A 15,145-nucleotide genomic window follows, 5' to 3' on the forward strand; every position below is an offset into this window, starting at 1 on the left:
TTCATGAGTTCATCATCATTACCGTTTTGAAGCCTAGGATATCTATTAAGAAGGATAATATATTCATTTGATTCATAATGTAACATTTAAGGTAATGTTTTCAGATTCTGTAGGGTTGGTGTTGAAAAGAGTTCTGAACATCTAGTCTAAGGTATGAGAGAAATAGAACCTCATACTATCTAGTCATCAATATGTCTCTGGGGTTTTCATTTTGTATTACTCGTATAAGGGAGTGAAATTCCAATACCGAAAATAACCATAGAAGAATCCCTTATATGGGAATAAAATCAAATGATATATAATTTAACAAACCCATGCTTGAGCTCACACACAGAGAACAAGAAGCCAGGACCCAGAAGAGATGTCAGGACTCCTCTTTACAGGCTCATGAGTAAGGTGGATCAGCTTGGAGTGCCATCAGTCACAGAGCGAACAAAGAAAATGCCAGGTAAAGAAAACAGCAAGAGAACTGGCGGTGCTGGCTCATGCCTGGAGTTCCTTCACAAACAGGAGGCTGAGGCAGGAGTATCCTCTGTTCAGAGCTATCCTGGGCTTCATAGAGAGTGAAAAGCCAGACTGTGCTACAGAGGGAGACTCTGTCTTAAGGGAAAATGTAATATACATACATAGAAAAGAAGAAAATCTGCCATTTGGGACAAGGCAGATGAGTGTCAGGATGTTACATGAAGGGAATGAGTCAGGCATAGAAGGGGAAGTGCTGCCTGCTCTCACATGAACATCCTGAAAAACTAAGCTCATTTAAGGAAAGAACTTTCAGTGCAAAAGAGACTGTATGAGAAAGGGGTGCTTCATAGTGGCCCTCTGTCTCTGTAAAAAGGCAGTGCTCCACAGTGGTCCTCTGACTCTGTGAGAAGGGGGTGCTCCACAGTGGTCCTCTGCCTCTGTGAGAAGACGGTGCTCCATAGTGGTTCTCTGCCTCTGTGAGAAGACAGTGCTCCATAGTGGTCCTCTGTCTCTGTGAGAAGGGGATGCTCCACAGTGGTCCTTTGACTCTGTGAGAAGGGGGTGCTCCTTAATGGTCCTCTGACTCTGTGAGAAGGGTGTGCTCCACAGTAGTCCTCTGCCTATGTGAGAAGGTGGTGCTCCACAGTAGTCCTCTGACTCTGTGAAAAGGGGGTCCTCCACAGTGGCCCTCTGCCTCTGTAAGAAGGCAGTGCTCCATAGTGGTCCTCTGCCTCTGTGAGAAGGTGGTGCTCCATAGTGGTCCTCTGCCTCTGTGAGTAGGGGGTGCACCTTAATGGTCCTCTGACTCTGTGAAAAGGGGGTCCTCCACAGTGGCCCTCTGCCTCTGTGAGAAGGGGTGCTCCATAGTGGTCCTCTGTCTCTGTGAGAAGGCGGTGCTCCATAGTGGTCCTCTGTCTCTGTGAGAAGGCAGTGATCTACAGTGGTCCTCTGCCTCTGTGAGAAGGGGTGCTCCATAGTGGTCCTCTGTCTCTGTGAGAAGGCGGTGCTCCATAGTGGTCCTCTGTCTCTGTGAGAAGGCAGTGATCTACAGTGGTCCTCTGTCTCTGTGAGAAGGCGGTGCTCCATAGTGGTCCTCTGTCTCTGTGAGAAGGCAGTGTTCCACAGTGGTCCTTCTCTCTGAGTCTTACAGTCTCTTGGCCTTGTCTTCCAGAGTCCCCCAAGCTTTGAGAAATGGGTGTGTGTGTCAGGTGTTTCATTTAGGGCTGGGCAGTCCACCATCACTTGTTTTCATTCCTTTGACAAGTTGTGAGTCTCTGCACTAACTGCCATTCACCTCAAATGGAAGATTTTCTAATGAGGGTTGTGGTGTACCTGTGGGTATGAAGATGAGATTACAGTCACTTAGCCAAGTCATTGACATAAGTGCTCCTCTAGAGCTCATGACTTCTCTAGCTCTGGGGTTTAGGTCAGGCATGGGGATCCAGGCCTGAGTTTTCTCTTCACAGGCCGAGCTTCCAGTCAGAATAGATACCACACGTTTTTACAGCCTAAAAAATGAATTGATGGATTAAGCCCTTGATGGTTTCAGAAGTGGCATTACTGTGAGGTGGTTAAACAAAAAAACAGGAAGTAGGCTTTATTGAAAGAAGTGGGTCATTGTGGGGAAGCTCTTGGGATAAGACTGGGCCTGGGCCCTCCTGCCATTCCTCTCCCTGGCCTCTCTGCCTTTTTGCAGCTGTGGTGTGAACTCTACACTCCTTCCTCCCTCCACAATGGTCTGATGCTTCTGGAAGAATCCCCTCTCCTCTGACGTTGTTTATGTCAATATTTGGCCATAAACATGATAAAATTAATTAACACAGCTATTCTGTCTCTGGTTTTTGTAGAAATCACTATAACATTTCCATAATTATTGTACTAATTAATATACATTCCTAGCAATCATCATTTGATCATAGCCACTAGGTATAAAATGGTATCCCTTTCTACTTTTTATTCATATTTCACTTAGGATCAGTGAGATGGAACTTCATTGAAAACATCTATTGGTCATTTGCATATCTTGCTTTAAATAATTCTTCTACCTTTACTTTGGGGGAAATTGTGCTAAATGGTTTTTTTTTATATTTTTATACTTGGAATTTCTGACAGCAATGAGGTAGAGAGTTATATCTGATATTTTACTTAGAATGGCATAATTCCTACAGTTTTGGGCTCAAAAATTTCTCTCTTTCATAATCAGGGGTGGTTGGAGAGCTAGATCAGCAGTTAAGATGATATTCTTGTAGAGAACCCAAGTCCGATGCCCAGCACATATGGTAGCTAGCTTACAACTATTCATAATTACAGTCCCAGTGAATCTTAGTGACTGCTCTATTGCTGTGGTAAAACAAAGTGACCAAGGCAATTTGTGGAAGAATGTGTTTATTGGGGGTTAATAGTTTCAGAAGGTGGGTCCATAACCACCAGGTCAGGGAGTATAACAGCAGGTAAACAGGCACGCAGGCACCGCACTGGAGCAGCAGCTGAGAGATCAGTCCAGAAGCAGGAGACAGAGGGAGCTAACCCAGATTGGTGTGGGCTTTTTATTCCCAGTGACAAGGCACCCCCTCCAACAAGACAACACAGCCCAATCCTTCCTAAACGGTTACACCTGCTGAGGACCAAGTGTTCAAATTTATGATCCTCTGGGGCCAATGTCATTCAAATCACCATAGCATCCACTACCCTCTTCTAGCCTCTGGAGGCATCAGACATGCGATGAGTGTAGACAAAACACTAATACACATAAAATAAAATAATAAATCAAAAAGAGAGGAAATCAAGATACTCTGCTATTTCTAATTTCTCAGAGAATCTAGATGAATTATGATTTCAGTATCTATATTTCTGGTTATAAAAATCAATGGGATTTTTCCTATAACATTACTCATATAACATATTAACCTTTCTCTGATGATTTCTCTGAGAACTCCATTGCATTCAGAACTGTTTGAGACTATCATGCATATTAGGGAGTTCACACACCACAGAGAGAGCGGACGGTCAGCAAAGCTTCAGTAAGTGTTGAGGCATGACTTCATTTTTATAAAACCTCCATTTCTTTTACCAGATAATATTGGAGTGTAGTGAAACTTTTTCATATCGTTGAATCCTGAACGAAATATTAAGTTTTATTCTATAACTTGTAAGCTTTGCAGCAGAGGCCTAATAATACTGTTAGCTTGTATAGTAGTGATTGTTCCATGGTTGTAACAAAATGGCTGGGGCAAATCAGCTTTGGGGGTGGAGTGTTATATATTCGATCCTAGTTTCCAAAGTTCAGTCTCTGGTCAACTGTCTGCATTGCTCGGGACCTTATAGGAAGCTGAACATCCTGGCAAGGAGGAGAACTGGTCGAGGAGGAAGTTCTCCTGATGGTAATGCTGAGCAAAGAGAGAAAGGAGGCAGAGATATTCTCTTAAGTTATACTTCCCAGGGAACTTCAAATAAGGCTAGACTCCCAATTGTTCTTCTTGGAACTTATCTACAGATTGTCAGTCATGATTCAGTCGTTGCCTGAGGTCCACTGCTAGATACCTGGGGAAAATCAAACCTCATTATACAAGTTTTTATGAGATACTGAACCACATCAACTTGTTTTCTTCAATGTAAAAAAATTTGGTATCATAGACATGGCTTCAATGTCTGATTTGGGAATGAAAAGGGAAATATAAAGTAGAGACAATGAAATCTTAGTACTGGTTTGTTCTGTAGAAATTGATAGCCCGGGTTGAATTGAAATTCCTACCCTCAGTGTCTGTGACTCACACCTAATTTGGAAGTGTATTCTTTGTATGTGATCAAGTTGAGAGATCACACTGGGGTTATATTATATCCTAAACCCAGCAATTAGTCTCTTTAAAAATGTTGCAAAGATGCATAGAGCAGGTGCCAGATAAAGATACCCATAGATAACAGGAAAGATACCTGGAATTCTGCCACTGAGATTAGAACAGCTTCTCAAGTGCATGCTTACGTTGTCCAGTGCGGTAAGGACAGATGACCGCATACTCAGTAGCTCATCCCATAATCTCCCTGGAAGAACCCAGCCCTGCCGGCACCTACATTTTAAACTTTTTGATTTTCAACAATGAAGGTAACTTTTTTGTTGACATTTTGAGTCACTGAACATGTGGTAATTTGTTATGACAGATAAAAGAAACTGATACACTTAGCACATGACTCTAAGTAAGTAGTTGAGTAAGCAATGCTTCTAATCTTCCAAGTCCAGATCTCTTCAGACCAGTAAGAGTCAGTCTTAATCCACAGAAGGAAGAATTAGCCCCTTCTGTTCACACAGAACATACTCCTATCTTTTTTATAAAGATTCTTGTTTGCAAGTTCGTATTGCTAGGAGCACAAAGCATTAGGCAGAATGAGATTGTTTCTCCTTAGCTGGTGTATCCTACAAGCAAAATGTATTGTCATGAACTTGAAAGTGACAGCACCTCTGGGCTGACTTCTAGAAATTCCAAAGTGTTTAGGCTTCCCCCAAAATCTCACCTGTCAGGCTGACTGCACAACGCCTAGGCCTTTGTTGATTAACAGTGGCTTCATGACTCCAGTCCATCCCTATGAACAGGGGCTGCTCCCTGATTTACTGCTGCTGCCTGCTATGGGAATCTGGCCAGTGTCTGTCTAATAGAGAGCTGAGGGTTTTGTTTTTTGTTTTTTTCATGTAATTGATCCATTAAATAGAAAAAATGTGAATTCAGAAATCAACATGTTTATAGTTAATGGCGAAGCTAATTATACCAAAAAGGACAGTGAGCTGTTTTAGAAATGCATTTTGTGAGGTGCTTTTGAGGAGGATGAGCCTGTGTCACACTAATACAAATAATAGACTTTTTATAAAGACAACAAAATTTATGAAGCATCTCCCACGTCAGGTGCTGCCCTGAGCACTGCAGTCTTGGCTCTTGGTAAATCAAGGCTGCTCTTAAAATATCGTTATCCTTCACTGTGCATTGGGGGGGGGGGCATAAATATACAAATAAGGACTGTAAACATGGTAAGTGAAGTTGTTGACAAGGACTAGATATGTGTGTGTGAAAACGAGCCTGTCATGCCATGCAGAGTTTTTAGGGCAGACAAGAGAAAGCCATCTAAGAAAGAAAAGCCTTAGATCTTTACACTCAGAAGCACACGCTTTGCAGTATTATCTTGATAAGGGAAAATAGGGTTTTGAAGCAAGGTAGATCAGAGAGCACCTATTAAAGTCATTTCATGGATACTCGTCCAGGAATGATCAGCACCTAGGGAAACACACCATAAACGTCAATGTGCATATTGCTATAGGATGCTATGAACTAGTCAGAGTAATATATTCATGTCTATAGACTTGTGCCACAAAAATATTCATTTTTAAAAGGCAAACTGATCAGCAGTGCATATAAAAATAATCCACTTTTATAAATATAACATTCATGTGACAGAGGGGTGTATAGGGCATTGGTATGGGTTTAGAACAGCTTATCTCTGCTTATTGACTTGGAAGTCTGTGTGTCAGCTGCCTGCATAACTATGCCACTATGGGTCACCTAAGACCCTTCTACCCTCACTTCCTGTAATAGACTAGAGGAGTTCACTGTCACTTCATGACTGCCAGGGGAAAAGGTGACAAGACATTGATTTTTTTTTCTACCCAGAGAGGCCACATCAATTGTAATGATGCTTCCTAGATACTTATGAGACTTCCCCCTCACTGAGAAGGAAATGGAGACTGGAAGTTGAACTGGATATCCTGAAACGAAACATAGAGGCAGGAATTGAGTGGATACAGATAAGAAAGGATTCACTCTGCCGGCAGATGTCAGAAGAGGGAGGCAGTGGGTTATATAAGCTACAGGAGCAAGAGCCAGGTGGAAAGGCCCCGAGACAGTGTCATGGATGTAAGGCAAAACAATGGACAGATACCAGGACTGGAGCATGAGGGGAATTCAAAGCCGGAAGAGAACGAGGCTAAGGATAAGCTTTGGTGGTGTGTGCCTCAGTGATTGGAAACTGGGCCATCACCAGGTAAACTGAGGTGGCTTCAAGAGCAGCAGGGCAGTGAACAAAGAGAAAAGCTCCAAGGGCTAGAAAGGTGTGGAAATCGAGGGTCAGGTCAATGTGTAGGAAGATGTGTGTGTCTTGCAGAGGTTCGGTGAGAACGTGTACCTGTGGCCCCTTTGCTGACATGAGCATGACCACGTCAGATACTTCATTACCTGTCTTCCCTACAGTCTTGAGAACAGTGGTCTTCCTTTTATTTTCAGCCTCTTGTCCCACACAGAGAGAAGTGTACAGCTAAGAGGAATCTCATGTCCCCATGGTAACATGGAAACCCTAGAGACTGAAAGAGAAGTTTCTGGAGCATTTTACCCAACATGTTTTTCAGATGTGCCAGATCCATTTACATATGGTGTTTTTTGGAGTTAGAAAATAGACCTAATGATCTGAAAACCTTTTCAGATTAATAAGGTGTAAAAACAATTCCTCCAAGAAGACTTGAACTTGACTTTCATTGGCCAAGTCATACTGGAGGGTGCAAAACAGGGTCTCTGCCTGAGCTCTTGAAGCACCATCACTGGAACCCTGAGTTTGATTTGATGCAATTGCTTACCTCAACTTTAGAAACTTAAAAGCGCTAGGTTTGTCCTCAGTAAATGCTTGCAAAGGTTAGTGATTGACTTGAAAGATGGTGATTGCTTCCCTGAACATTTTCTTCGTATTCTGACCTCAGGAAGGCTTCATGAGGGAGGCAATCCTGTTCTGTCTGGACAGATCATTGCCCACTGCACAAAGTGCTCCTGAAAGCACTTCTGGGCTTCATCCACATAACGGAATGTATGTCACGCTGACTGCTAATGCTTTGCTGAAAAGAAAAACAAATCTCTATAGTCTTTTATTTTGAAGAGGCAAAAGAAAAAATATTTGCTAGAAAAAGTATGGCTATGTTAATCTGCTCACCCACATTTTTTATCCTGACAGCCCATATAAATATAGCTTGAAGGGGAGGAAGCGGGGGCTTGAAGCAGATGGCCCACACCAAACTCAGGCTTCCCGAGGACTTCTGGTCACTTTACCCACCCACGATGGCTTTCTCCTTGGCTGTCACTCCACGATGACAGAACTTGCAGCAAATAGAGAAGATGATTTCGAGGCCATTTCACTGTCTCTTCAGAGTGGAGCTGGGTGGGAAGGGTGGCCCTTCTCTCAGCCATGAAGACAGCTGGCATGCATGACAGACTCTTCCCCTCAGTTGTAATGGCTCAGAGCTGTGATCGAGCCTCCTCTCCTCACTCTCCAGGAGATGCTACCCCCTCAGAGGAACCCGGGCCTTTTTTTTTGAAGGAATGAATGGATGTCTTGCTTAGAATGTCCTGAAGAAAATAAAAGGACATGCTTCAGGAATTCACAGTTATTTTTAGACTGTAAACCTCTCGTTTTCTGTGTAGTCTTGCAAGTGTGACAGTAATACAAAGACAGCTTGTAAGGTGCCATCCTGGAACCACAGTGTGGAGGTAGACAAGACGTTTATGTTATAAATGTGCAGAATGCGCAAGAGAAGAGGAAGCCTGCCACTCTCTGGGCTGCCTTGTCTTGAGTCTGTAGGCAGCAGAGCCTGGTGGTCTTGTCACACTTGGAAACTCATAGAAAACATACACCAGAACAGCTGTGGTGATCTATCAATGTCCATCCAGCTGACTGGGTCTCTGTGTCCTCTTCAAGTGGTGTAGGATACTGTGGTCACATGCCCCTCTCTCCCCTGAGGCCTGTGACCTCAGGGTCTCTTGCTACAGTTACGATATGCTTACATTCTCTCTCTTGCTCCTCCATCTCTGTCTCATTGGCAATGAGAATGTTCTCGTTTTATTACCTAGTAATCATTTTAATCGCCATTCTCAAAGTTTCTCTAAGTGGTTTCCTATTGATTGTTTTTATAAAAGTGAAATTCATAAAATATAAGTTAGCCATTTTATGATCAAGAATACAGAAACATTCAGTACATTCTCAATGTTGGGCAATGGACATTTCTGTTGAACTCAAATGCCTTCCCATCACCCGAGGGAAGTCTATAATGGCTACGCAATCTCTGTTCTTCTTCTGCCCCACAGGCCTGTTCACAGACCTTGCCAACAAGGTCATCAGCATCTGCTTCCTGTCTCTGGATTTACTAATTACACATAGTTTATATAAGGAGAACCATAGGACGTGGAGCCTTTGAGGGTCTTCCACATTGTATCACTTGTCGAAGCTTTAATCTTTTATATTCATCAATCATATTCTGGTGATGTCCACCCTCTGGAGGATATCTGCATCCCCATCCTTTAATTGATTTGCAATCCTGTGACTAAATGTTCATGCATATATTCCAAATATGGTGCTAAGGAGTGAAACCATAAGATCAAAGCGTCATTCTACGTTTAACCTCTTTGCCAGGGAGCACTAACCTGTTCCACAAGAGCTGGATCATCTACACTCAAGGCCCGTGTATCGACCTTTGCTAACTCAGAAGCAATGACTAAAGCCTCGGGGATGTGATACTGGCTTTGCACTTGCACACAAGTGCCCCTGAGCTCAGTCTTGTGTACACAGTAGCTTGTTTGCTAAAATTTGAAGTCCCACACACGGAACCATTTCCCTATCACAATGCCAAGCTACTTTTTTCTCCCTCTTCCCCCTTTTAATCTGTGTATATGCATATCTGTGCATGTGCTACAACAAATATGGAGGACAGAGAACAACATCAGGTGTTGGTTTTCACCTTCCATCATGACACAGGGTCTAAGCGTTTATTTCCACGACCCACGCCAGGTTAGCTGCCCTGCAAGCTTTTGAGTGCTTTCCAAGTGTCCACTTCCTGTCTTGTGCATAGGAGTCTGTGACTACCACATCCAGATTTATGTGGTTCCAGGAATTCAGCCTTGGGTCCTTACATTTCCATGCCCTGTGTTTCCCGCACTAGGCCTAGACATAACTCCCTGTTGTAGTTCAGGGTGCTTGTTCCGTTTGGGGATGGTGCTTCTCAAACGAGCGTGTTGTTTTCTGTCTCCTTTGATGGTAACGGAAACCGGGATTTTCTGACGCTCCATGTTTTTTTTCTTCCCTCCACAGGTGTCATTCTTCCTCTTCATCATCTTTGTGGTGTATACCATGCTTCCCTTCAACATGCGAGACGCCATCATTGCCAGTGTCCTCACCTCTTCATCGCATACCATCGTGCTGAGCGTCTACCTGTCAGCCACACCGGGGGCCAAGGAGCATCTGTTCTGGCAGGTAAGTGTCCTTCTGTATGGGAACCGCCGCTCCTTCACAGTTCTTCTTAGCATCGCTCGGAGCTGCCAGGGTGGGTTTGTTGACTGCTCCTTGTCATGGTCTACAAGGGCAGCTGAGCCTTATCCTCCTCCACCAGTAGGGTCAAAAGTCACTTAGCCATTAGCATCAATGAGAAAATGTTCACAGGATAATTGGGTGCATATATTCCATTTTGCTGAATAGTGATATAATTTTGGCAGCAAAGGTATACATTGGAATCTTATTATAGATTTTAAATTTTAGGACTCTTACTTTTAATATGAAACATCATATAATTAGAAGTATAAATCATCCCCCCCCAACATCTCTCTTTCCTGAGTATTGAAAAACAAACACTCCGATTTCTCAGTCTTCTGGCAGATCCATGGGCATTAAAAAGCAGAGTTCTTTAAAATGCTACAGCAGCGAATTTGTGTGTTGCTCATAAGTGATATTTCAAGAAGCCGTTCTACTTAATTAGTTAAAAGCATTTTAAAAGCTGTTTGATTCCCTATTATGCGTATCCATAAACATGAGGGTTGGTGATTTGGAGTTCTTCCTAACAGTGTCCTTTATTTTTTTTAATGATAAAAATGTATGTTTTGTTTTGCTCTCTTGAGGTACTCACAACAAATATGTCCACAGTATAAAATGTAGTAAGGATGCAAGTTTCAGTGTGATAAGCACTGTGCCAATAAGAGGGGTAATTTAATTTGGGGGTTGTGATGGAATTGAACCAGAGCCTTGGGATACTGGGCATTCCTCTTAGGGCTGAACTGCATCATGACTACAAAAAGAGGAGTTTGTGATATGGCCAACATGGCTTCTGTGGAGGGAGAGAAACCAGGTAGGTGTTCATGGGGTGAATGCAGGTGACTAACTTCCTAGCAGTCAGGAAGAGACAGTGAGGAAGGGTCAGGGGGACAAATATATCTTCAAAGGCATGCCCCTGTGGGACCCTTGAACCAATCTGGTTCAGCCCGTTCATGAAGGTGGAGCTCTCTTTACACATTCACCAGTGCTCTGCTGTTTTGAAACCCATCCTTCAGTACAAGAGTGTTTGAGGTCATTATGAACCTCAAGGTATAACAGCACCTTCTGTGCACAGCGAGAGCAAAGGTGATAGTCTCCAGCTCTACCCAGTGCACCGGGAATGTAGCACCTGACGCACAGAGGCCAGCCAGCGCTTATTCAAATGGATGAAAGTGAAGTACAGCACTTTAGAGTGTCAGATGTTGTACTGGCTGGTTTTGTGTGTCAACCTGACACAAGCTGGGGTTATCACAGAGGATGGAGCCTCCCTTAAGGAAATGCCTCCATGAGATTCATCTGTAAGGCATTTTCTCAATTAGTGATCAGCGATGGGAAGGCTCAGCCCATTGTGGATAGTGCCATCTTTGGGCTGGTAGTCCCGGGTTCTAGAACAAACCAAGCTGAGCATGCCAGAGGAAACAATCCAATAAGCAGCACCCGTCCATGGCCTCTGCATCAGCTCCTGCCTCCAGGTTCCTGCCCTGGATGAGTTCTAGTCCTGACTTCCTTTGATGATGAACAGCAATGTGGAAATGTAAGCTGAATAAACCCTTTCTTCCCCAACTTGCTTCTTGGTCATGATTTTTTGTGCAGGAATAGAAACCCTGACTAAGACTGTCATAAAAATAATAAAATACTACATACATTCAAGCTGCACAGTGTAATGAACTGATGTGCAAACACATTGTGCAATGATTATTTATAAGACCAGTTTAAATACCTGTCACAACACATGTTGTATGTGAGACATAAAACCTGTTCCTCTCATTATTTGTGCCCTTTAACCCACATAGTCCTACTTTCTCAAAACTCTAACTCCATGCAACTCCCATGGCATTCAAGGCAAAGATGATCCTATGGGAGCCTGAAAAAGTCCCAGAAACTCCTGTGTTCAGGTTCCAGCCAGGTTTGCCCGCTGCTCTGCGTTTCATGCTGCCCTTTGCACCCCATGAGAGATTTCCATTTTCTCCTATCAACAGTCACACCATGCTGACTGTTAGCACCAGGAAGCTCAGCTTCCTTGGTGGGTAGTTGTGTGCAGTAGCAAGAAGGGAATCCATTAAGCCCCTTTACATTCTGGATTCAACTGTGGGAGAGATGTCTTCATCCTCACACTGGCATCAGGTCAGTTTTGTGACAGCTGTGTTGTGGACGTTTCCACTGAGTACATACTGGGATACTTACCATTTCTCTGCTTCCTTCATGAGGAAATGAAGTATTACATCTTGGGACGGAGGCTTTAGTTGCTTTATAGCAATAAAGCAATTATGTAAACAGGGAAAGGCAATGCTTTATGAAAAAGTAGGTGTGTTTTAGATCATTGCATTTTGTATTGAATTGGGCTTTTTGATGCATTGTTATCTTTATTAGTGAAAGAAATTGGAAAAGGATTAGTATAGATCTTTTTTACTCTTTTCCCAAAACTAATGGGAAAGTGTGCTGGCTTGCAGCCAGAGGTAAGATGATTGTGGGATTGTATAAATGATTTTAAGAGTGCTTCATGCTGTAATATTTCATATAAAGATAACATTGGTAAGAAAAATGACCCAATGGTCCATTTCTGATGTCTTCAATAATTCTGTGATTTCAAGAGCCAAAGAGTGAGAATGCAGTGATGATTCAAAAGGGGGGTTGGTGCAGTGTATAGAGCCAAACATTAGATGGAACTAAGGAAGTCTTATGGGAGAGTTGGGGAAGGATTGAGGAACCCAGAGGGCTAGAGACTCCACAAGATGCAGTCAGCCCTTAAGGGCTCCCAGAGACTGAATCACCAACCAAAGGGCATGCATGGGCTGGACCTAGTCTTGCTGCATATATGTAGCTCATGTGAAGCTTGATCTTCATGCAGGTCCCCGAACATCTGAAGTGGGGGCATACCCTGACTCTGTTGCCTGCCTGTGTATCCTGTTCCCCTAACTGGGCTGCCATGTCTGGCCTCAATGGGAGAGGATCTACTTGGTTCTGCAGTGATATGAGGTGCCAGAATGGTACCCAGGGAGCCTCCCCTTTCTCAGAGGTGAAGGGGAGGGAGCACGGAGGGTGGGGCAATTGGAGAAGGGGACTGGGAAGGGGCTGCAATTGAGATGTAAAGTGAACAAATAAATAGGTTAATGGAAATGTGTTTTTAAAAGATGGGTTCGTGTGTAAAGTATGAAGGATGCACATTGTTATCCTTGACCACTGCTGGAAATATAAGCTAAAATCACCTTTGGATTGTGGGTGAATGAAAACACTTCCTTGAATTCTTCTGATGCACAGTGCTTATAAATTAGAATGCTGTACATCTGCTGGTTAGATCACCATGGTGTCATGTTCAAAAAAGTACTATGTAAAATGTAGGGTACTGATCAAGTGTAAAGAAAGGTTTTGTGTCCTAGATAGTACTGCTCTGCCTTTAAGCCAGAGGTGCTCAACACGTGGGTCAGGAATGGCCATTTTACAGGTGTTGTCTAAGACCACTGGGAAACAGATGTTTACATTACAATTCATAACGGTAGCAAAAGTACAGTTATTAAGTAGCAAGGAAATAACTTTATGGCTGGGGGGGTCACCTTAACATGGGGAAGTGAATTAAAGGGCCACAGCATTGTGAAGGTCGAGAATCTCTGAACTAAGCCATTAGCCGAGGACAAAATCTGTTTAGCCCATATTCATACTAAGAAATCTGTATTGTGGCTCTACTCAGTGTGAGCCCACTGAGCTTGGCCACTGTGACCTTAGTGAGTGCATCTTAGTTGACAATTGCTTTGTAGCAATGAAACTTTAAGGTGACCCATGCATCCTATCTTCCAGCTCTTGACTTCTCTTATTATTTACATACACACAGTACTATATCTCTGATTTTATTTGATAGGTGCATATCTATTGCAGGAGCATCTCCAGGCTCAATATTTTTAGCCTTCTGGGAATAAATACCCTCCTGTTCTCGGAACTTTTCTGTCTTCTAGAATAAGAAGATTCAGGCTCATCATTTTTGGCCCTTAGCTACATCTAAAATTAAGGATCTCTACTTCTTTACTTAGTTATTTATTCGTTAATTTATTTTCTTTACCGAGATGGGGTTTCATGTATTCCAGGTTGGCCTTGAACTCTCCACAGCTGAGAATGACCTTGAACTTCACATCCTCCTGCTTCCTAAGTGTTGGCATTAGAGGTGTATACCACAGGAAACGGTTTGATTGCACTCGGTCAGCACTCGGGCACCTGAGTTACAGACTCTAACCTCTGCTTCTTTGTAGTGGAGAAGGTTTAGAAGTAACATCGAGGATTGGGGACTTTTTGGTTTTGTTTGGTTTTGCTATTGGGATGTCAGCATCATACCAATGTGGGGCACACCTACTGACAGCCGCATTCATTAATACTACTATTAAAATATGTTATATATACTACGATTAAGATAATTTTCCATTCCTGTAATAAAATATCCTTTAAAATCAAATTAGAAGATTTGGCTTACAGTCCCAATTGTTTTGGCTTACAGTCCCAATGGAGATGTGGTCCACCATGATGGGAAAGACACAGCAGTGGGACCATGAAGCCAGCTTAGTAGCTTGGCTGGTCAAAGTCATGCGGCATGCATGTGTGTTTTTTGACCTATAGTTGCAAAAATAATGGCTTCTATGATTCTTAATCTCCGTGTAAAACCAATTTCACACATCAGACACCACCCTGTCAAGCTTCCACTCTGAAAACCTGTTTACTCTGCAGGATCTGAGTATCTATCCATGTGAGGCTGCCACTGTGACTGCAGTATCTAGGAGAGAAGAAAGAAGTAAGGACGGATAGGAGAAGAGGCAGGACAAATAAGGAACAAATTTCAAATGCGTCACTCTTTGTGGGGGAGAAAGAGATGAGTTTCAATTGGTCACTAATTCATTCTACTTGTGAATATGTTCTTATAGTTATTGTCTCTTTCTTTTCCTACTGTTTCATTTTTTTTCTTTTTTTTCATGAATTTTAATGGAACCTGCGATTATGGCCACATTCTAGACTTCCTTAATAATGACAGGAAGAAACTAAAAAACATCAGGAACCTGAGCAAAAGTTTTTATATTGTCCATATAAAAAGTCTCTCATTTTTATATGGTCATTTTAGTATAACTACCATAAACTTTTAGCATCTCACAATTAACTAGAAAACAAGTTTACTTTTACTTGTTGGATAATAGGTGTTTGGTTACAATTTCTAAAACCTGAAAGCAACGGATCATTTTTGCTTACCTTTACACCAAACTAGGCAAATGTAGTCAGCAAAGGCAAGATGGGACAGCTGTTCCCCTGTTATGCTGGCTGCATCCTGCCTGAGCCTGAGAAGTGGACAGGAATGCAGCCAATGAAAGAAGGAAGACTGGAGTCTCGCCTCACA

At 42.8% G+C, this 15,145-nt stretch overlaps 1 protein-coding gene across 1 annotated transcript in view; it reads left to right on the forward strand.

The window, feature by feature from the left end:
• Adcy2 (adenylate cyclase 2) overlaps positions 1-15,145 on the forward strand; it is a 381,296-nt gene that overhangs the window by 97,124 nt on the left and 269,027 nt on the right. The window contains exon 3 of the mRNA XM_052159930.1: positions 9,568-9,729. Coding sequence (XP_052015890.1) covers positions 9,568-9,729 — 162 coding nt within the window. The remainder of the gene's footprint in view (positions 1-9,567; positions 9,730-15,145) is intronic.

This window comes from Apodemus sylvaticus, chromosome 16 (genome assembly GCF_947179515.1).
Source record: "Apodemus sylvaticus chromosome 16, mApoSyl1.1, whole genome shotgun sequence".
Taxonomy (NCBI): Eukaryota; Metazoa; Chordata; class Mammalia; order Rodentia; family Muridae; genus Apodemus; species Apodemus sylvaticus.